Source organism: Schistocerca americana, chromosome 1 (assembly GCF_021461395.2).
Source record: "Schistocerca americana isolate TAMUIC-IGC-003095 chromosome 1, iqSchAmer2.1, whole genome shotgun sequence".
NCBI classification, from domain to species: domain Eukaryota; kingdom Metazoa; phylum Arthropoda; class Insecta; order Orthoptera; family Acrididae; genus Schistocerca; species Schistocerca americana.
The window spans coordinates 219,780,626-219,803,230 of record NC_060119.1 but is presented as its reverse complement, the minus strand read 5'-3'; the positions used below and the strand labels follow the sequence as shown (position 1 = coordinate 219,803,230).

At 40.3% G+C, this 22,605-nt stretch overlaps 1 protein-coding gene across 1 annotated transcript in view; it reads left to right on the top strand.

The window, feature by feature from the left end:
* The window catches only part of LOC124620651, a 383,337-nt gene that overhangs the window by 52,374 nt on the left and 308,358 nt on the right, over positions 1-22,605 (top strand). The window contains exons 5-6 of the mRNA XM_047147087.1: positions 12,090-12,274; positions 21,405-21,606. Of these exons, the coding sequence (XP_047003043.1) occupies positions 12,090-12,274; positions 21,405-21,606 (387 nt within the window). The remainder of the gene's footprint in view (positions 1-12,089; positions 12,275-21,404; positions 21,607-22,605) is intronic.

The window sequence follows — 22,605 nt, the reverse complement described above, 5'->3', positions numbered from 1 at the left end:
ATAGCCTTTATACATTCACATTACATACATCGATTAAGAAACTTTTCTTTCTCTACCGACCAGTATGAGAACAAAATCCGCCCCGACCAAATGTCTCTCTCACTTAACAATCATATACAGTTTCGCAGTACAAACAATGGTAGTTTATTCCGTGAACTAGAAAGTCTTTGATTCACTGAGCACAAAAATTAAAATAATAAAGTTATAATTACATTTTTAATATCGTCAATTCTTCTTTATATCATGAAAATAAGGTTTGACATCGTCGTAATATTATATTTCATCGTTGTAGCAGTATAAACACCATAGAGCCTGCGAACATCATTATTTGTGATGTGGTCATGCAATGTTAAACCCGATGTCCACCTAAGCATTTTCGTCTCCATAACAGCACGTCTTTCCTCTACTTCCTTTGTTGAAGGCCAGCATTGAGCCCCATACAGTGCAACTCGACGGATTACCGATCGGTATACTTTTTATTTGAGCCTGTTTGGAATTTTCTTGTCGCTTAGTACTTCCGTAATGGAAAGCCATTTGAGTCACGAGCTGCTAAGGCGGTTAGAGATTTCTGCACTGAGATTTCCATCGGCAGCAATTGTCGAGCCCACTTACTTAAAAGTCGTTGCTTTTGGGAGGTCAACACCATTGATTCTGATGGTTACAGAGTCATTTAAATATGTGGAAAGGTAATATGTTTTCAACACATTGAGCCGTAGTCCTACATCGGCGAGGCGGTCATTTCAGGCTTGGACTTGAAGTTGTACATCATTCTTCTCTTCACTGGCCAGTAGCACATCATCAGCCTACAGTAACGTCCAGAGTGAGGTTTTCTGCAGGTTTCGTGTGACGGTATCCATGACAGTGATAAATAGGAGCGGTGAGATGGCAGATTCCTGATGAACTCCCACTTAAATAAGGAAGTCTTCAGATAGTCCGGCAGCTGACTGTACCCGGCTCTTCGGGTTTTGGTAGAGCACTCTGATCCACCTAACAAACTCTTCAGTTACACCATGCCTTCCCAGAGCAAGCCAAATTAACTGTGGCCGAGCGGTTCTAGGCGCTTCAGTCCGGAACCGCGCTGCTACTACGGTTACAGGTTCGAACCCTGCCTCGAGCATGGATGTGTATAATGTCCTTAGGTTAGTTAGGTATAACCCTTTGCACTCCGTAAAGCAGGCACAAGGCGGCATCGCACGCTCTTATTTAAATAGCCGCTCTCTGGGCGGCAGCGCACCACAGCGAATTGCGCGGATCTCCTTGTGGAAACAATGAAGGCATTGACCAAGAATTAGGGTGTATATTAAAACAAAGAATGCGCTTTCATTCAAATATATTTACAGAAACATGACAGTAACAACGTTTCTTGGTGTGATATTTTTAAATAGGAACTTCGCTAGCGCAAAAGTGATGGCCTCTCAGAAACACTTCTCATCCGATTTTAAGGAAACTATTCACTAAAAAAGACTGAAACTTTAAACATCTCATAGTCAAATATTTTAGCATGATAATGAACTGACAATCTTTTCGTATTTCGTTATCTTTATGGTTCAACTTCGAAATAAAGTAAGCCATTGCATGTGCTTATGGGGAATTTTCATGTTACTACTAGTTTACGTTTGGTTTACGTTATATCATACATTATTGGTTTTGAAATGTAGCTAACATATCAAAGTTCTATTTAGAGTTTGCCCTAAAGTGATATCTATTTTTACTCTCGAGTTATTAGTTTGTATGTGTGGCGTAATGTTAGTGCGTGGTTCATCCAATTCTGTACTGCACATTGTATAGGATTGAAATAATTCTTAAACACATTGAACTGAACTACCCAAAAAGGAAGTACCTCCTTTCCTTTCTTTATATACATGGCAGCACTATCTAGCATTGATGCCGAGTACAGTCAGAATCGACATGAAGCATGTTAGAGCTACAAATAATCGTGTCAAATGAGGCTCGACATCGGAGCGAAAAAGAAAATTTGCAATGTTGAGCGCCACTCGATGGGGGAGTGGAAGGCGTTAAGTAGTTCTAAGTCTAGGGGACTGATGACCTCAGATGTGAAGTCCCATAATGCTTAGAGCCATTTGAACCAAATTAACTCGTGTGGCACTCGTGCAAAGGCCTTTTCGAAGTCGAGAAAGGCAAAGTGTAGATGTTTTCACTTCTCACGAAGTAGTAACTACCAATAGGTTCAATAATTCTTCAGAATCCTAGTAGGGCCGTTAAACCGCGTAGGAGAGAAACGAATGCATCATAAAATTAATGCAAATTGTTGTTGAAGCGTGAAATTGTGAGCATTCCACTAAAAACAATGATGTGTTGCGTCAGCAATCGATAATACACAGGTTCCGTTTAACTGAATTGCTCCGTAATATTTCCGTATATTAATTCTGACAGATTCAACGCTAGAACTTCTTCTAAGTTCCACTGTAGAATCTGGCATTCGTTAGTCTTCTCAGTTCTTCCATGTTAACAGGCTTCATAACAGCTTTGGACATTAAATCAGTTATCAGTAGGCATGCATATATGTTATGATTTCTTGCAAACTTGATGTACGAGTAATATTATAAGATCCAATGGTTTGCGTAAAGCTAGTTTTAATTCTAATTTGAATCATTATCAGACTTATTTTTACGGACATGATCTCACTTTTAAAGACAGTAATTATCACTGCTTACAATGTTACTATCACGACTAAATCGCTTCTTTTAAGGTAGTAATGTCAGTTTCCAACAATATTGCTTGAGGTCTGTAATACTTTGAAATTTAGTATTTTCTCACCAGTGGCTTTTGAATGTTGATTGCCTGTTCAGAATAAATTCGATAAATGAAGAAATTCCTTTTGAGAAGACTCACTAACAGACATCTGACATATTAATCACTTTTCTGTAAACTGAACAAGTACTTCTTTTCTTGTCGTTGTAGAAGTATTACTACACTCTAAAGAGGTACTCGACGCAAGTTAACGAAGACATGTGTTTTTTAATCAAGCACTGATAGCTGTTCATAGATTATTACACATGAAAAACTTTTTCAAGACTGTTATTGTTATTAACAGACAACGTACTATTTCTTGACAATGATCTCTAGTTGTTGTCTCCTCCCAAACTTCCAGCACCAATCGTACAGTGACCCACACTGATGATTGCTGCGTCCGTAGAGCACCACCAGATCACCTTGCTGTAACTTGCTCTTGCGACGTGATATCGACAAAAAGAAAAAGACATTTTAGAATACACATTATATACAACAGACGTTAATGAACATTCAATGCTTTTTATTTACCTGGTGTCGCTCAAGCGGAATGTAGGGACATTGCTGTTCTTAAAATCAGCAGCACTTCTCGTTTCCGCCACTCTCTGAACTCTGAAAAAATTTGCAGACTTGTCATTTTCTCTTGACCGCTTTCCACGAGAAATCAGGAAATCGTGCTGTAGGAGTGTAGCAAAGTTAAGCTGAGGACTGTAACTACATTATTATTACAGAACATATAAAAAGGTAAATTATTATCTTAAATACCCTGTCAGAACGATGACGAGAAAATTTTTAACGGAAAGAAAGTGAATTACAGCGAGCTGCAATGGATAGTGTTTCTCTTCAGAACGAACGTATATTTAAGCTTACGTTCAGAAGCGGCCAGCACGTACATGAAGGTCACGTATTACTGGGCAGCTGCTTGGCAAGGCGGCAAGACGGCCGGTCGGCAGCGCGCGGTTCTCTGGACCTGATAGAGGAGTTACTTTTTACCTTTCGTATTTTCACCTTTATATTTTCTTACCCTCTTGTTTACGAACATCGTACGTACCAGAAAACAGCCGTACATTTATTCGCTAACCATGTACCTAAAATCAAAAGTTTATCTGTTAAATAATACTCAGTTTCCAAAGTTGTTTTATGACTATTCGATGAAAAAGTAATAGTCTTCAAGAAGTGACATATGGGTAATGCTTCGCTTCCTTCTCTTGGCACTCAGCGTAACCAACAGTACCACCAGGTTCCAAATGGTTCAAATGGCTCTGAGCACTGTGGGGCTTAACATCTGAGGTCATCAGTCCCCTAGAACTTAGAACTAATTAAACCTAACTAACCTAAGGACATCACACACATCCATGCCCGAGTCAGGATTCGAACCTGGGACCGTAGCGGTCGCGCGGTTCCAGGCTGAAGCGCCTAGAACCGATCGGCCACACCGGCCGGCACCACCAGTATCCCTTTCAGTCATTATTTGGAGTTAAAAATAGCATGAATAGCTATTTATTCTATCAGATACTCTTCATATCTCTTCTCTTTCCTCTAAGAAAATAACGAGAGAAGTTTTTCGACACTAGAGGGTAAGCAAAAATCAAAGACGAAAATACGCTGATTATTGGCATAAAGGTCCACAGCTGAAACTTCTTGGGCAATTTGTTCGGTAAATAAGAAACAGTATTCAAATTTTCGATGAAAAGAAATGAAAGATTTTTTTTCTAAATCTGCTATCAAAACTAACTTCACATTTCAGTTTCAGTGTTAACTCTTCTACAACGCGACATCTAGCGATATTCGCAAACCTTCATCGGTAATTGAGCTTATTAGCTTGATACGGAGACGAGAATCTTAACTGAAGTAAGACAATTAGCGAAAGTAATAAATGAGTTTTTTATAGTTTCAAGATGTCGCTGTGCAGAAACTGTTAGAGATGTGAAAATAAACTGAGGCACTCACATCTCAAATTCTTCTACGAGTGATCAAGGAAAACTTCAGGAGAGTCTTCATCTGCATTAAATCTTGGGAATTTATAATGAAATTAAAGAACTAGGAATTTGAAAGACTTATAGAAGCCTTATGGTGCGTTTACGCTGCCACCTCGCTGCTCACCGCTCGCTGGCATCGCCCAGAAAAGATGAAACGAACCCACTAAGTCTTACGGACGCATTGAAGCTGCCCCATCGTTGATCGCTCCACTGCTCAGTACGATTGTCGTCCGGAGGTGATATCCAGCCGGTTTGTGTTTCGTGCTGCGACCATCACCGCCAGTTCTGAGCTGTGATTGTCTGATTCAAGGTCACTCCAGCAGTGTCGTGTTTGACTGCTCATAGTTGTGCGGTTTCGCACTTAGCGTACATCCACTACCACTCCATCTACATCCATATTCTGCAAACTACTGTTAAGTGCATGGCATAGGGCACTTACCATTGTACCATATATTAAGGTATGGTGCAAGGGAAAATGTCTTCTTACATGCCACTGAGTGAACTGCAATTAGATTAATTTTATCTTCACAGTCACTGCAAGAGCTACAGACAACTATAGTATATTCCTAGGTTTCTCACTTAACACTGGTACTTGAAGCCTTCTATGCAGTCCTTCGAGAGATATTTTGTCTCCGATTTCCCAATATCCTACCAATAAAACACACCATACACAGGCAGTAATGTTGTGCTCACTACAACTGGCGATTTTAAACAGGCACTTATTTGAGCTTTTGTTGGTCACAAATCTGTCTGGGACCAGAGGCACGCCGGCCGTAGTGGCCGAGCGGTTCTAGGCGCTTCAGTCTGGAACCGCGCGACCGCTACGGTCGCAGGTTCGAATCCTGCCTCGGGCGTGGATGTGTGTGATGTCCTTAGGTTGGTTAGGTTTAAGTAGTTCTATGTTCTAGGGGACTGATGACCTCAGAAGTTAAGTCCCATAGTGTTCAGAGCCATTTGAACCATTTTCGACCAGAGGCACTCTGAGCATCATAACCACTCTATGGAGGATAATATTAGATGTGATTAAGTTTGGAAATTTATTCCTCTGTTTTACGAAATGTATCGTTTTCTCTTTGTTTTATTAGAATATTAGCACAAAAATCTACAAGTGACAGGAGTAGTGCATGAAGTACATATGGCTAAAAACTAATGAAAACTTATCTCAGAGTAAGTAGGTCTACAAATCCCTACCGAACAAAAATACGTTAGTAACTTTTGATCGAATCTTCACATCTTAAACTACATTGGTTCAGTAATGTCTAAACTGGAAAATTTGTTACGAGATTTGTAACTCTCTGAAAAAGTGATCTTGATATTATTTGAGCTGTTGTTAGAACTGTTGAAAATAAATACAGTATGAACGATCTACAATCATACATACCTCTTCTTCTTTCTCGTTGTCACTAACTATAGTTTGACATGAGCAAACCATTATTACTGTCGTTGTACGTTGTGTAGAACATAATTTTGGCTTTACACACTGCAAGTAATCTATTCAACTAGCGATGTGAACAGCTGAAAGGTGTAGATTCCCAGGGTGTAGATTCTCACCGGAAAGCGAGAAGCTGCGCAAGCAACGAGCAACGATGTGCCAATAGCAGGGCTGAAAAGTAACGTAACAAGGCCCCCAGCGAGCAGTGCAGAATGTGGTGTGCCAGTAAAGAGCAGCAAGCTGCCAGCAGCGAGGCTGCAGCGTAAACATAGCCTTCTACATCTACAACTACGTGATTACTCTGCTATTCGCAATAAAGTGCCTGGCAGAAGGTTCAATAAACCACCTCCATGCTGTCTCTCTACCGTTCCTCTCTCGAACGGCACGCGGGAAAAACGAGCACTTAAATTTTTCCGTGCGAGCCCTGATTTCTCTTATTTTATCGTGATGATCATTTCTCCCTATGTAGGTGGGTACCAACAGAAAGTTTTCGCAATCGGAGGAGAAAACTAGTGATTGAAATTTCATGAGAAGATGCCGTCGCAACGAAAAACGCCTTTGTTTTAATGATTGCCACTCCAATTCACGTATCATGTCTGTGACACTATCTCCCCTCTTTCGCGGTAATACAAAACGAGCTGCCCTTCTTTGTACTTTTTCGATGTCATCCGTCAATCCCACCTGATGCGAATCCCACACCGCACAGCAGTACTGCAGAATATGACGGACAAGCGTAGTGTAAGCAGTCTCTTTGGTAGACCTGTTGCACCTTCTAAGGTTCTGCCAATGAATCGCTGCCTTTGGTTTGCTCTACCCACAATATTATCTATGTGATCGTTCCAATTTAGGTTATTTGTAATTGTAATCCCTACGTATTTAGTTGAATTAACAGCCCTCAGATTTGTGTGACTTATCGCGTAATCTAAATGTAGCTGATTTCTTTTAGTACTCACGTGAATAACTTTGCACTTTTCTTTATCCTGGGTCAATTGCCACTTTTCGCACCATATAGATATCTTATCTAAATCATTTTGCAAGTCGTTTTGACCATCTGATGACTTTACAAGACGGTAAATGATAGCATCATCTGGAAACAATCTAAGACGCCTACTCAGATTGTCTTCCATGTCGTTAATATATATCAGGAACAACAGAGGGCCTACAACGCTTCCTTGGGGAACGCCTTACCGGCGCATTTAACCTACACCATCGCTGTCTTGCTTGCTGCTTGTTACTTTCCTCGCCAGGCGACGATATCAAGTTGGTTTGTGTTTGGAGCAGAGACCATCGCTGGCCATCCTGAGACGAGAGCTGTGATTGGCTGCTTCAGTGGCACTGTAGCAGTGCTGTTGCTTAGAGAACTACCCCTCATACACACAGTTTCTCTCGCACCATACACCTACATTGGCATTCATACGTCTTAAGCCATAGTGAGCGCACAGCACAGGGTGCTTTCCATTGCATCACATATTAAGATTTTTTCCTGTTTCATTAGAGTATGGAGCTCTGCCAAATGACTGCTTAAGTGTCTCTCTACAAAGTGCAACAAGTTAATTATTGTCTTCATGATCCCAGCAAGAGTGATACATAGGGGACTACACTATATTCCTCACTTAATACTGGTATTTGAAACTCTGTAAGTAATCTTTGGCGACATGATTTCCATCTATCTTCAAACATGTGGAACGTCAGCTTTTTCTAATTGTTCAAATGCCCGAGGGAGGACTCGAACCTCCGCTGGGACCAGTCGAGCTTTTTCTACATTTCCATGATCTCCTCCTGTGGGTCAAATAAGCATATGACTATTGGTGCTGCCCTTCGTTGTATAATAGGTCCAATATCAGCTGATACTTATATTTGGTATGAATACCACAGAGTTGAGCAATATCCTAAAGTGGGTCACCTGAGCATTTTCCAAGTAATTCTTTTGTATTAACGAGAGAGAATTTCCAGTGATGATTTTACACAGGCACTTATTGAAAACGTTTTTGGATGCTAAGCATTATGGAACCAGAGGCATGCACATAATCGCAACTGCTTACTGATGGATAACATTTAAGTTCCTTTCAAGCTAATTCGGGTGGATTCTTCATATATTTAACTATTTCTGGCTCAGTAAAACTTACAGTGGAAAATTTGTCATGAAAAAAGTGAACTTCATATTTTTCAGCTGTTAGAAATGATGAAAGTATCTGCATTCTGGACAGTCTACATTCAAAGAAGGATACATACATACCTCTTCTTCTTTCTCTTTGTCAATAACTACATTTTTGGCGTGAACGATCACTATTACGGTCGTTATACGTAGTCTTTGCTTCCTTCTGCAAGTAATCCACTCAACTAGCTATGTCGACAACTGCAGGATAAAGGTTCGTGGCTAAAAGCGAGATGCCTGCATGATGAGTGAGCAGCGATGTGCCAGCAGCGAGGTTGCAAAGTAACGTGACAAGGCTCCAGGTGAGCAGAGTCAGCTGTGATGTACTAGCGGCGAGCAGCGAAGTGCAGTCAGCGAAGGTGCAGTATAAACGTACCCCAGGCTCTCTGTATCAGCTCCTGCCCCACTAGACAAAGGCTCAGATTATCGGATCTGCTAACGACAAAATTTAAGCTTTGGAAAAAAAGGTTTAAAAATGTGCATTACGTCCATTTAACGACTATACCAGTGCAAAATTTTGTACCTGGTCATTACTTGCCTTTCTTTGGTTTTTTGACAGTTTATTATGCAGAATCAGAGCCTATATTATTTAGTCAACTGTAATTGCCTGTTTAAATTCTTCTCAAATTACTCACAAAAATGTTAATTTTAGAGTAAGACGAGTCAAACAAGGGGTGAAAACGAGAATTCAAGCTCTCACACACATTTGTTGTTTTCAAAAGAGCAGGGGACGCATCTGCGCAAATACGAGGAGAGAAAGATACGTTTTGCTGATCAACACGTTTTTCTATGAGATGGACAGCGAACTGTGTAATGGGACATTGTGGCATAATGCATCTGTTACTGCACGATTAAAGGAAGGAAACAGTAATGAAGCCACATGGTGTGTTCCTTCTAAAGTATGATGCAGTGTTATGTCTCACACTGCTGGTGAACACTCCCATTTCCATAGCTGAGTTCGCTAATGCACCCTTGTCTGATGGCATGGTCTGGAAGGTAAGCTGCTTCGAATCATCATAGTGAAAAATTCTCACTTCTAGCACTTGGCCAGCAAAGAGTTGATTGGTGGGGATGTAAATTTCTTGTGTCCTCTATTAAATATCACATCTCACTGCAGTGTCTCCTGAAGTGGGGATAGGTGATATTGTTGATGGTGATCCTTCCATCAGATTGGGACATTAACCTCCATGGCCCCTTGGTGCTATTTGAGAGGAGTGAGCGCATGTTGGCAGCAGGTTTCACCCTTCTTACTTCCCTTCATCAAAAACAAGATGAACACAATATCACATGGCACACCCACTCATCATAGTCATGCATATGACACAGGTACACACTCGACACTTCACAACAACTCAGAGAAAGGCAAAGCACCTCCACTAAGGTCTTGACAAGCGCAGTGATTCAGGATTCCTGCAGCTGGTCCCCTGTGTCTATTCCCTGAGAATGGGACCACTTTGACTTTTGATGTCGATTAAATTCAAAGACACGGGTATAAAGAAAAGTTTACTATGTCGCATGTCTGACCTTTGTATGTGCACAGTGAGTGTACTAACGTGTGCAAACTTAGCTTACCACTTAGTGCGCAAATGGGCAAAACATCTGAACTGTCTTCCCAAGCCCAGGGTGTCAAACAGACATTGTAAATAAATGTGACCCTGGCCCTGTAAGTCAGCTAATACTAAGTGCAGATGGTAACAAAAATCAATAGAAACGCTGCTGTCGCGTACCTAGAATGCATGAATTAATAAAAGTGAAAGTTTGGGGTCTATTCTAGAAAGACAGAACAGCTATTCCATTTTTATTCTACATATAATTTATCAACTGTTGCTTTCAGGTGTCAAGTGATAAACAACAATCATGTTCGATTGCTTTTGCAACTCAATAACAAAATAATCAAGCCATGGACATATTGAAATGACGATTATTAAAATCATTATCTCTACAAATGAAAAATTTTTTTACAGGAAAGAATTATTATTAAAAATCCTCGTCATCTCATTTAAATCTATATTGTTGTAGCTGGTCAATGCATTGAGTTGATGGAGAATAAATATACTTTTTGAACCAATGAAAAAACTCTCGTGTACTCAGTGAGAGGGTAGGTTAGTTTCCTAGCTTTTGATATTCAATGGTCAAAGTGTACACAAGTTGGAGTGAGCAAAATCTAGACAGAACACTTAATGTGGCCTAATGCATGATGGTACTTTACCAAGTGGCGTCTTGTCTCCATGCAGGATCTGAAACGCTAATTCCCTACTCTGGCCTTGACTGAATTCACTCAGTCGCAACTTTGCTGCGTTCCGTAGAACGATAATCTTTCCTTAGCCAAAATAATGGCTATTGCTCACTCGCTATGGGTTGGAGCGATGTGCACAATTTCTTTGCCCACAAAAATTGCCACAGGAATAATTAACTATCGCTTTTCTACCTGTCGCCACAGTACCTGAAGTGTATCATCTTCCATTGGCCGAATGCAAAGGTCTCAATGCCCTCACTTATTTCCACACACTTGCGCGATCCGCCACAAGACGAGACAGAGATAGGTCTCAAAATGCTTCTATACAGTAGGGATCTGCTCACCGTGTCGCGTCTGCATCGCTAAGTATTGCTTCAGCCAATCACTGTCTCGCTAGAGGTGAATAAACATTTTTTTTCTTGCTGGGTCGCAGCCTAGCCGTGTTAATGACAAGCAGCCACTTTCCCTTTTTCCCGGCCTTATTTACATTAAAGGGAATAATGTATTGTTCTGGCCTTATCCCTTTCTGCGCTGAAGCTCGCATTCTCTTGATAAATGGGGCTTGTGTGATATCATTAACCACTTGCTCGGTTCGGCTCCGAAATGCGTTTCACTTTAACTTGTTTGTTCATGCCAGTCCATATATTGGTAGATTTTGTTTTGTTAGTTTTCGATACATGAGATTAAGTGCAATTGCCTTTTGTTGATATAATATGATTATTATTTTCTAAGGATCTCATACTGTATCAGCCTGTCATTGTGAATCAAGCTCATGTAAGGTCCGTAAAATCAGGATGCCTTACAACTTAGTAAATACTTCTCTCCAGTGGCACGAATGAGACTACTTTTTACTGGCGTTTTGTGCATTCTAAAACACAACATACAATGAAATCAAACCGATAGTTGCGAAATTGAGAGTTATCATTTTCTTCCACCCTCTCCTTCAATTATGCTTTACAAGAGTTGTTTGCAGTAGTGTCTAACCTTGTACTATAATGTGGAATATGACTGTAAATCTCGTTAATGTAGCTTTGGAGTCTTGTTTTAGTAGTTTAAGACTTAATTTTCAATTTTCAAGTTTTCTTAATAGTTTTTGGAAAGTTACGGTCTTTTATGATGAAATATCTCTGACTGTCATATTCTCTCGAGACCTGGTGAAATTAATTAAAATTAAGAGAGCATGCACCATCGCTGCAAATCATAGGGCTAACCATGTAGCCTGTTAACTATGTTGTTATTGTGGTTGACATTTTACAATTTCGTTACATTTTATTTTCTTTCTTTTCCCCTTTACACTCATCTTATTTTCAGCATTTATATAGTTACTTATTTCTGGGCAACGTAGTATGCCAAATGTCTTCCCTAGAACTTCCGACATCCGTCTGATGCGTGTTATCATTTCTTAATTAGGCAAGGATTTTGGCTATAGTGTAATTGATTCATTGTAGAACCAAGGGTTTGTAGCTGAAGGCTGCTAATAATTTTCGGTGCAAAGAAAGGATGTACGGGTGTACCAGACACGTTCTCTGTTCACAGGGGGAGATGAAGTTCTGGCTGGACAAGGGGGTGGACGGTTTCCGCATGGACGCTGTGATGTGTCTGGTGGAGGCTGAGGGTTTCCCTGACGCTGTGGAGGGCCAACCTACACCCATGCAGCACCAGGACGAGACGTACGTCGTCATACAAGAATTCAGGAAACTCATGGACAATTACACAAACACGTAAGTTGGATTTTTTGTGGCATTAGCAAATGAAGATGTAAGTGCAAGAAATGGATAATCACCATTTTTCCTGAAAATAAGTTGCTTTTCTCACAGATTTGTGTGCACAGGTACCCTCTATCCTCCGGTGTTTTAATTTCTAGAAAATGTTTAATATTTTGGTAACTAGGTGGTATTTCAGTTGAGAACACTTTTTAGAGCGCAAAAAGTAGATAGCTGGAAATATCTATTTCTTGCTCTTGGTCAAACTGGCCTCAGCTGCCGTTGCTAGAAAAAAACCGAATGAAATTGTAACAGTCCTAAAACATTATACAGGATGAGTCACCGAACGTTACCGCTGGATATATTTCGTAAACCACATCAAATACTGACGAACCGATTCCACAGACCGAACGTGAGGAGAGGTGCTAGTGTAATTGTTTAATACAAACCGTACAAAAATGCACGGAAGTGTGTTTTTTTACACAAACCGACGTTTTTTTTAAATGGAACCCCGTTAGTTTTGTTAGCACATATGAACACATAAATAAATACGTAATCAGTGCCGTTTGTTGCATTGTAAAATGTTAATTACGTCCGGAGATATTGTAACCTAAAGTTGACGCTTGAGTAACACTCCTCCACTGTTCGATCGTGTGTATCGGAGAGCACCGAATTACGTAGGGATCCAAAGGGAACGGTGATGGACCTTAGCTACAGAAGAGACTGAAACAGCACATTACGTCCACATGCTAACACCTTTTTATTCGTCTTTTTTACTGACGCACGTCAATGCGAATAAGAAGTGACCGAGACGTGTAACCAATGACACCCCATACCATCACGCCGGATGATACGCCAGTACGGCGATGACGAATACACGCTTCCAATGTGCGTTTACCGCGATGTCACCAAACACGGATGCGACCATAATGATGCTGTAAACAGAACCTGGATTCATCCGAAAAAATGACGTTTTGCCATTCGTGCACCCAGGTTCAAGAATGGTTCAAATGGCTCTGAGCACTATGGGACTTAACATCTGAGGTCATCAGTCGCCTAGAACTTAGAACTACTTAAACCTAACTAGCCTAAGGACATCACACACATCCATGCCCGAGGCAGGATTCCAATCTGCGACCATAGTGGTCGCGCGGTTCCGGACTGAAGTGCCTAGAACCGCTTGACCACCGAGGCCGGCGCATCCAGGCTCGTCGTTGAGTACACCATCGCAGGCGCTCCTGTCTGTGATGCAGCGTCCAGTGTAACTGCAGTAGTGGGCTCTGAGCTGATGGTCCATGCTGCTGCAAACGTCGTCGAACTGTTCATGCAGGTGGTTGTTGTCTTGAAAACGTCCCCATTTATTGACTCAGGCATCGAGACGTGGGTGCACGATCCGTTACAGTCATGCTGATAAGATGCCTGTCATCTCGACTGCTAGTGATACGAGGCCGTTGGGATCCAGCACGGCCTTCCGTATTACCCTCCTGAACCCACCGATCCCATATTCTGCTAACAGTCATTGGATCTCGACCAACGCGAGCAGCAATGTCTCGATACGATAAACCGCAATCGCGATAGGCTACAATCCGACCTTTATCAAAGTCGGAAACGCGATGGTACGCATTTCTCCTCCTTACACGAGGCATCAAAACAACGTTTCACCAGGCAACGCCGGTCAATTGCTGTTTGTGTGTGAGAAATCGGTTGGAAGCTTTCCTCATGTCAGCACGTTGTAGGTGTCGCCACCGGCGCCAACCTTGTGTGAATGCTCTGAAAAGATAATCATTTGCATATCACAGCATCTTATTGCTGTCGGTTAAATTTCGCGTCTGTAGCGCTTCATCTTCGTGGTGTGGCAATTTTAATGTCCAGTAGTGTATTTTTCAGCTTGGTGGTAATAAATGTGGATGGCAGCGTGGAGGGTAAAAATAGTAGAGGGAGACCAAGAGATGAATACACTAAGCAGATTCAGAAGGATGTAGGTTGCAGTAAGTACTGGAAGATGAAGAATCTTGCACAGGATAGAGTAGCAAGGAGAGCTGCATCAAACCAGTGTCAGGGTGAAGACCACAACAACAACAACGGTAATGAATGGCAACGAATCTTTTACGATAAGTAAATACTACAAATTCATATAAGAAGGGAGGAAGATTTTAGTACCTGTTACTCAGAACGCTGATTTTGGATCCAAGTTCTGTGTCTTTAAGAGTAAGTAAACAGCAATGCTACAAGTACCTCCACTCTACATGACTCCACAGCCTTCTGTAGCAACATACATCCAGATTTAATGAAACTTGCGGTAAAATATACCCTCGTATACACAACAAATGATACACAGATCTCAAATGGGTAGGTGGGAATGAAGAATCTGTCTGTCATTCGATGGGGTTTGAACAGTTACACGACACAGGATGTTTTGGCAGTTTTGACATAGACACATGATTTTCCTGCCTTTAGGACAACTCGTTATCAATTTCATTTTCGTTTGTGCTGGCGTACACTTTCATTATAATTTTGAAAATACAAAATGGAGAACGTTACAGACAAATTTCCGAAAATTTTCTCTTACGATTTATTAGTACTTTTATAAAGTGCGTACTGACCGATGACTTGACTTTCAACTTCCGAAATAGTCTGTATTCTTTCTTGATTTTTCACATTTCTTTAAATGGTTTGAAGTATATTTATTCTAATTTATTTATGTATTTATTTGTCTCTTAGTAAATTATTACTCACATACAGCATCAAATTCTGTGCGATGGGTCTTGATTCATAAAAGATTACAGCAGGAACTGGATAATTCTAACATTCGTATTGCTCCTCATATATATGTTCCTTATGGATCAGAGACGAGGTGTAAAACTCACACTGCAGGCTGTTTGGAGTTAAATTTCCACATATAATCTAAATATTTAACAAAATGTTTGGAAAACACAGTGAAAAATGTTTTTCTAATTTTTCTCTGAACTTTGTTTCTGGTTATTATCCTATTATTGCATCCAAGTCTTCAAATATTCCGTTTGAGATGTCTGATCTGAACACGTTGTATAGTATTATGAAATGGGAGAACCTGAAAAATAGCTTCAGAAGGGTAATTGTAAATCATTTCTTTGTTCGTACATATGTACGATGTGTTCTTTTTACATTTTCTGCTGTGATTTGTTATGCTCTCTGGAAAAATAAAGTAGGCAGCAACAACGTATAATAGAGAATAAAAAAGTTTTTTGGTCTATTAGTTTCAATGGGGATGATTGTATAACCTTAATGTAACTGCTAATTTTGATAATTACCGCCCACAGATCTTGGCTCTCTGCACATCGTTCATATCGGAAACAATACTACGCACCCAAGGAACTAGCAATTATATCCACTGCAGATTCCCAAAGCGAACTGGTACTTCTATTTCATACAATGTGCTCTTTGTGATCTACTCATTACAGTTTAGCGTAACATAACTGACCAGTGTTTTTTAGGTATATTTTTTGGATTTTTGGGGCCCTGTCGTTACTGTTAGTAAAAGAAAAATCGCCAAAACAGCAATGCATGGAAATATGTAGAGCAAGAAATTTCGAAAATTAGATAAGTTGTTATCAGGGTAGTATCATGTAAAAATTACCACAATCTAGCCCCCTTGCGTCATCTATTCATAGAAGATACCACCTTGTGTGAATCTAGGACTCTACTTTCTATGGTGAAATGATAATTGTCGGTAGTAGGTCGAGAGCGGTCAAGGCTTCATTCAGCTGATGAGTTCGGGGAAGCAGAGTTACAGGTTGTTGACGTCTCTTTCTACATTCTTCCCCCTCTCCCCAACCCTTTCCAAATGCAACTTTCCGTCATCTCCAATTTTTAGCTGTGATACCTAGGATACTAATTATAATACAAATAAAATCTTTTAATGTAGTAGTAAGTTGTAGTACAGATGTCCTTAGTATATCGCTTCATTACAGTTTACAAGAAATCGTAGTTTATAGAAATACATCATTTTACAAGAATTCATCCGAAAATCTGGAAGGTACATGTGTCATAGAACTGATTTAACGTCCTGCTTCGGGCATGGATGTGTGTGATGTCCTTAGGTTAGTTAGGTTTAAGTAGTTCTAAGTTCTAGGGGACTGATGACCTCAGAAGTTAAGTCCCATAGTGCTCAGAGCCATTTGAACCATTTATTCATCCTCATCAATTTCGTCCTCCCCCTCAGCGCTTTTTCCAGTGTTGGAAGTTTTTTGTAACTCACTTTTCGTTATGATGCTCAGCTCCTTCAGCAATTCTGTTTTTATCTCATCAAGGGTGTTAAAATGACATCTTTTCATGGTTATCCTCAGCCTCGGATGTAGAAAGAAGTCTCCAGGTGTCATTTGCGGCGAATTAGATGACTCACGCAACAGAACGGTTTTTTAATTTGCCAAAAAATCACGAACAAGCATTGATGTGTGAGCGGGAGCATTATCGTGATGAAATTTTCACAAGTGATTTTGCCCCAATAATGGTCTTTTTCTTCCGATTGCTTCACGCAAACGGTGCACAGCTTTAAGATAGTGTTCCTTACTGATCGTATGACCTCAAGGCACATACTCATTATGCACTGTCCCACTGTAATCGAAGAAAATAATGAGAAGATCCTTCATATGTGATCGAACCTTGTCGAATTTTTTTCGGTCTTGGCTCTGCATGGTCTTCCATAGGGACTATTTGGCCTTTGTTTCAGCATCGTACTCATGTCATGTCACCTTTTATAAGCTTCTAGAGAAATTCTCGATCGTTGTCGACTTCATTCAGTAATTCCTGGACGATGTCTATGCGCCGTCGTTTTCAGTCGATATTCAACAATTTTGGAATAAACTTTGCTGCTACACGTTCCATGCCCAAACCATCCGACAAAATTTCTTGGCATGAGCCAAATAATATGCCAACATCACCAGCAACCTCTGTGATTGTAAATAGCCTGTTTTCCGGAGCCATTTTCTTCCATATTGCCGTCAGCAACTGATGCGCTACGGCGTCCAAGGCTATCGTTCTCTTCATCGTCTTCTCGACCTTCTTTAAAACATTTATACCAATCTGAAACTTTTGTCTCACTCATACTAGATTCGCCGAAAGCCACAGTCAATATTTCTCAAGCAAAATTTAATGCAAATTCTTTCCTACTTTTTTTTTTAAATTAAAAATTCGCCGAGACTCGAAAACACGTATAATCTTTTCGACTGTCAACAAAAAACAACTAAAGATGTAAACATACATCAGCAACAAGTGCACCAAAAAGATAAAAAAACTAAAAAAACGGATGTATAAATTCCGCAAAAATTAAAAAACATTCCCATTACTTTTTGATCATACCTCGCATCTGGAAACCACAGAGCATGTCGTGTGTACCTCGGATCCATTTACGATTACAGTTACTATAAACGTCAGTTCAATGGCAATGGCACAGGAAGGATCCCGAACACATTTGATATCTCATGGAGTCCACAACAAGGTACGTAGCTGCTTTCATCAGGGCGATACCTTGTAGGTACTGTTAATTCAACTGCTGTGTATGCAGGCCGGAGCTGTGGTCTACTAAAGCAAAGAAATATAATAAATACAGACTTTACCGTCATATACAGCTGGTGAAATCTTTCTGACGTTTGCAGCAGGGAGGCTACGTAGAAATCCCTCAAAGTTTCGATGAGTGCCACTCTCATCATCTACTGGCGCAGTGTCGAGATCAATTGGAAGTCATATATACATATACATAAGCGGCGGCCACCTCTCCCTGCAACCCCTCTGCTCTGGCGTGGCCATCGACGTGCCATGGTGGGAGGCGGACTGCCGTTCGACTCTCGGCACTTACTGTCTTACCCAGACTCGCGAAGGGTCAAGTGTTGCGCGCGGTCTCTACATACAGCTGCTTATGAAAGATTCCACGCCGATCTCTAGTGATAGTCCTCGTACCTGTAGACGAGATTTTCATGGAGCCTCATCTCAACTCCTTCTTTAATCATCCTCTTCCAGAAGGCACAATTTGGCAAAATATTCTCGTTTTCTCAAATTTACTAATGATGTGTTCTGCCACCACTGACTTTATGCTTCAAATATACTCACCTAATGTGCCGGGTAATTGCGGTTGCAATTGGTCCTTGGCTCGGAGCCCAGCATATATTTAGTTTTTTTAATAATTTTCCAAAGATAGCTTTGATGGTGGTTTCTATGAGGATTATCGCAATTTTGAAGAAGAAGGTCCATTGTAGGAGATAAACGCGAGTTTGTCTTTCTCTAACTGTTGTTTGACGATGGGAGTGTCACTCGATTTCTTCAGTGTGCATCTATCTGCACTTCACCATCCCCATTTTGCCGAAGGCACAAATCTATGAGTTTTTAACATTTTGCAGCCCTGTCAGCAACTGTGATAAATTAATATGTCAAAAATCCGCCTCAGTTGCTAAATGTTACTGGTACCACTAACATTTCGCAACTGAGGCGGATTTTTGACATATTTATTGAAGTCACAAATGGCACATGGCACATGGCTCATGAAGTATTCATCACCGAAGTTGATCAAAAACAAATTTCGAACCTTGATGGCTGAAGACAAGCTTAGAGTTTTGGCTCCACTCAGTATTCAATGTGATATGTTAAGACCACTAAGTTATGAAGATATGAGGGTTTGCCCAGAAAGTAATGTACCACATTTTCTCTTCAACAATTCTTTATTGAACATAATTACGCACACGAAAGAATGGTGTTTTATCTACAAACTCTATTTTTCCACGTTATCTCCATGCTCTTCTATTTCCTTCCTCCAGCGCGAAACAAAGAACTTGTATGCCCTGTCGGTGCCAATCCTTGTCCTGGTAACAAAGCCAGTGCTTCACCGTGTGAATCATCCCCTCCACTGAACCGCCTTCGGATGATCTCACCCTCTGTGCCCAGCGGCTAACTGTACTTCTGTCGACATCAGATGCTCCATAGACATTTGTGCATATGGCGTTGCTTGTAACGATACCATCAAACTACAGACCGATTTCACTTTTGCCAGCATTCTCAAAAATTTTAGAAATAGTATTTTACAGGCAGCTTCTCATCCATCTGACCATAAATAACATATTATCAAGAACACAGTTTGGGTTTCTGAAGGGTTCTGATATCGAGAAGGCAATTTACACCTACAGTGAAAATGTACGTAATTCATTAAATAACAAATTACAAGCAGCAGGTATTTTCTGTGATTTGTCAAAGGCATTTGATTGTGTGAACCACAACATCCTTTTAAATAAATTAGAATTCTATGGTGTCGCAGGCAGTGCTGCAAAATGGTTCAAATCATGTCTCGCTAACAGGAAACAAAGGGTGTCAGTGCAAGGGACTAGTGAATTAAGTCATCAGTCAGCGTCAGAAAGGGAAAGAATTACATGTGGTGTCCCACAAGGATCCATCTTAGGGCCACTGCTTTTTCTTATGTACATTAATGATCTCTCATCAGTTACACTGCCAGAAGCAGAGTTCGTTTTGTTTGCAGATGACACAAGTATTGCAATAAATAGTATGTCGAATGTAGTTCTAGAAAGATCTGCTAATTATATTTTCATGGATAGTAATAAATGGTTTAAAGCTAACTCACTGACATTAAACTTCGAAAAGACTCACTATATACAGTTCAGAACCTGCAAGAGGTTTCCACCCAACATACGCAGAAGTATGAAGAAGATCAGATACAAGAGGTTGACAGTCTTAAATTCCTGGTATTACAACTTAATAATAAATTGAGTTGGGAGGAGCACACCACAGAACCGCAGAAACGCCTTAAAAATCTGTATTTGCAATTCAAGTGTTAGCAGACATAGGCGACATAAAAATGAAAAAGCTTGCATACTTTGCCTACTTTCATTCCATAATGTCGTATGGTATAATGTTTTGGGGTAACTCTTCAAGTCAAACAAAAGTTTTCAGAGTCCAAAAGCGGGTAATACGTGTTATTGGTGGAGTAAATTCACGGATGTCCTGTAGAAACCTCTTCAAAGAACTGGGTAAACTAACTACTGCCTCTCTATATACTGTATTTACTCCTTAATGAAATTTGTCCTAAATAATATATCTCTTTTTCCAACAAACAGCTCAGTTCATACATACAATACCAGGGACAAAAATGATCTGCACAAGGACTTAAAAGCAGTTACTTTAGTTAAAAAAGGGGTCCACTACTCAGGAACACTCATCTTCAATAATTTGCCAGCAAACATAAAAAATTTAGTTACAAATAAAGATCAGTTTAAAAGGAGCCTGAAAAACTTACTAGTGGCCAACTCTTTCTACTCCATTGGCGAATTTTTTAATAGAAACACATGATGTATTGTATATAATCATACTATTGGTATTGTTATTTCAGCTTAAAAAAAATTTGACATGTTCCACATCCACGAGGATCACCTCAGCACGGATCTATGGAACGAAAAACTTATCAAATCTAAACCACCTACGGACGCCATTTTGAAACTGTCCTGCAGCTACGCTATCTGTCGGAAGTGACGGAAACTTGGCGCGCTCACTCAGGAGACTTCAAATAACACATACGAAACGTTTCGCATTCATAGCATTGTTTTCGGCTGAGAAAAAAATGCGGTGCGTTATTTCCTGGCCAACCGTGGTATTAAAAGTAGATCCAATAGTATAAAGTGTAAGCGGAAACGAAGAAATCAATAAGATTATTTGAAAGTTACATTTTAAGCCTAATTGTTTGGGAAAGTATTAAATTTGCTTGTTTGTTGCATTACTGTTGTTACCTTGCATTTGTTTAACAAATATGTTTACTTATTGTTGCAATATGCAATTTTAAAAGTAAAATACTAATTTCTGCGTGGAAGAGGATCCCCAATTTTGTTCTTTGAAAACAAAAGTACTTAACTGTTCATAACAACGTTAAAAATCGTGTTGAATATTTTTATGATATCGTTAAAATCATAAACTGTGTAAAACAGTTTTGTACAGTCAAACTATAAACCCTAAATGATGTGTTATAGGTATTTAATTCGAAAATGGCTCCAAAACACTGTTCTGGCAAGTTGGTCATTACATAATATACCCCGGTGAGGCCGCATCACAGGTTCTCTCTAGTGGTCTATAGATAATAAATATGGTCTTGCTTCCTATAAAGTGCTACTACGTCTGGCAGGGTGATGATGACTGAGGCGTACGGCACTGTGGAGCAGGTTGTGGGTTACTATGGCAACGCCACAAATCCTGGCGCGCACTTCTCCTTCAACTTCTTGCTCATCACCGACCTCAACAGCACATCCACCGCAGAAGAATTCGTCAACGTCATCGGAAACTGGATCGACGTGATCAACACACGGGAACTCTGGTCCAACTGGGTGGTATGTATCCGAACGGAACTTACTATCTTTCTGTAGGCATTGTCAGCCCTTAGGTCTGTGCGCGTGAGTGTAGTTTTACCCGGCGCGCAGATATCACTTCCTACCTAGCCTATTGCAGCTCGTTGGTGTATTAACCGCCATTCACACTGTTCGTGAAAAATGTTGGTTTTATCATTTTTGTCCAGTACATCTGTCGTAATTTGACAAATGGATGAGTAGCACATGAAACAAAATCAAGCATAACGAAATAAAAATAAAGACAGAATTTTGAAAAGGAAATGTGTGAGTCGACTAAATTGTCAACCCCAGTTAGAGTTTACTACATGACAAACCTAGTCCAACAAGACAAATTATCGCCAGTGTTCTTAAAAAATTGGAACGCTACACTACTGACAACTAAAAGAGCAGAAAATTGATTGTTTATGAGTAATGACTCATCTCAGATTACTTAATCGCTTAGGCTACGAACGAAAATAAAATTTGTTGTTAAAATTTCACAACGTTTTTAAACACTATCTTACTGTCTAGTCTCTGAGATCGAGAGCAGAAAGAGACACAAAATAAATCTCCATTTACTCTGGCTACGCCATACAACTATTTCCCGATATTATATTCTGCTTGAGATATCATTAATTCTATTGAGATGACGTACAGCCCAGTACAAGAAATGCTTTATGTGGTACACTGCAACTATAGCGGAGAGATAAAAATCGTCACGAGATTCTTGGCGGTTGGAAAGAATAATGGGTGACATTCTTGCGTTTTTATGATAACAGAAAAGCTTTGGGCATGGCCTGGGATACCCTCACGTAGCTTGATCGTGAAAGTAGACTCTGTTCCCTAAAAACTGCTATTTCGTTGCAGCATCTAAGAGATAAAAAGGAACACGCGAGTATTGCTCTTCCACATTCTGGTTACTCGTCTGATGCTGTTGGCGTTGTGGTACAGTGGCTCTGAACACGCAGTATGGACCTAGGTAACAGTCAGACCGCAGCCCGA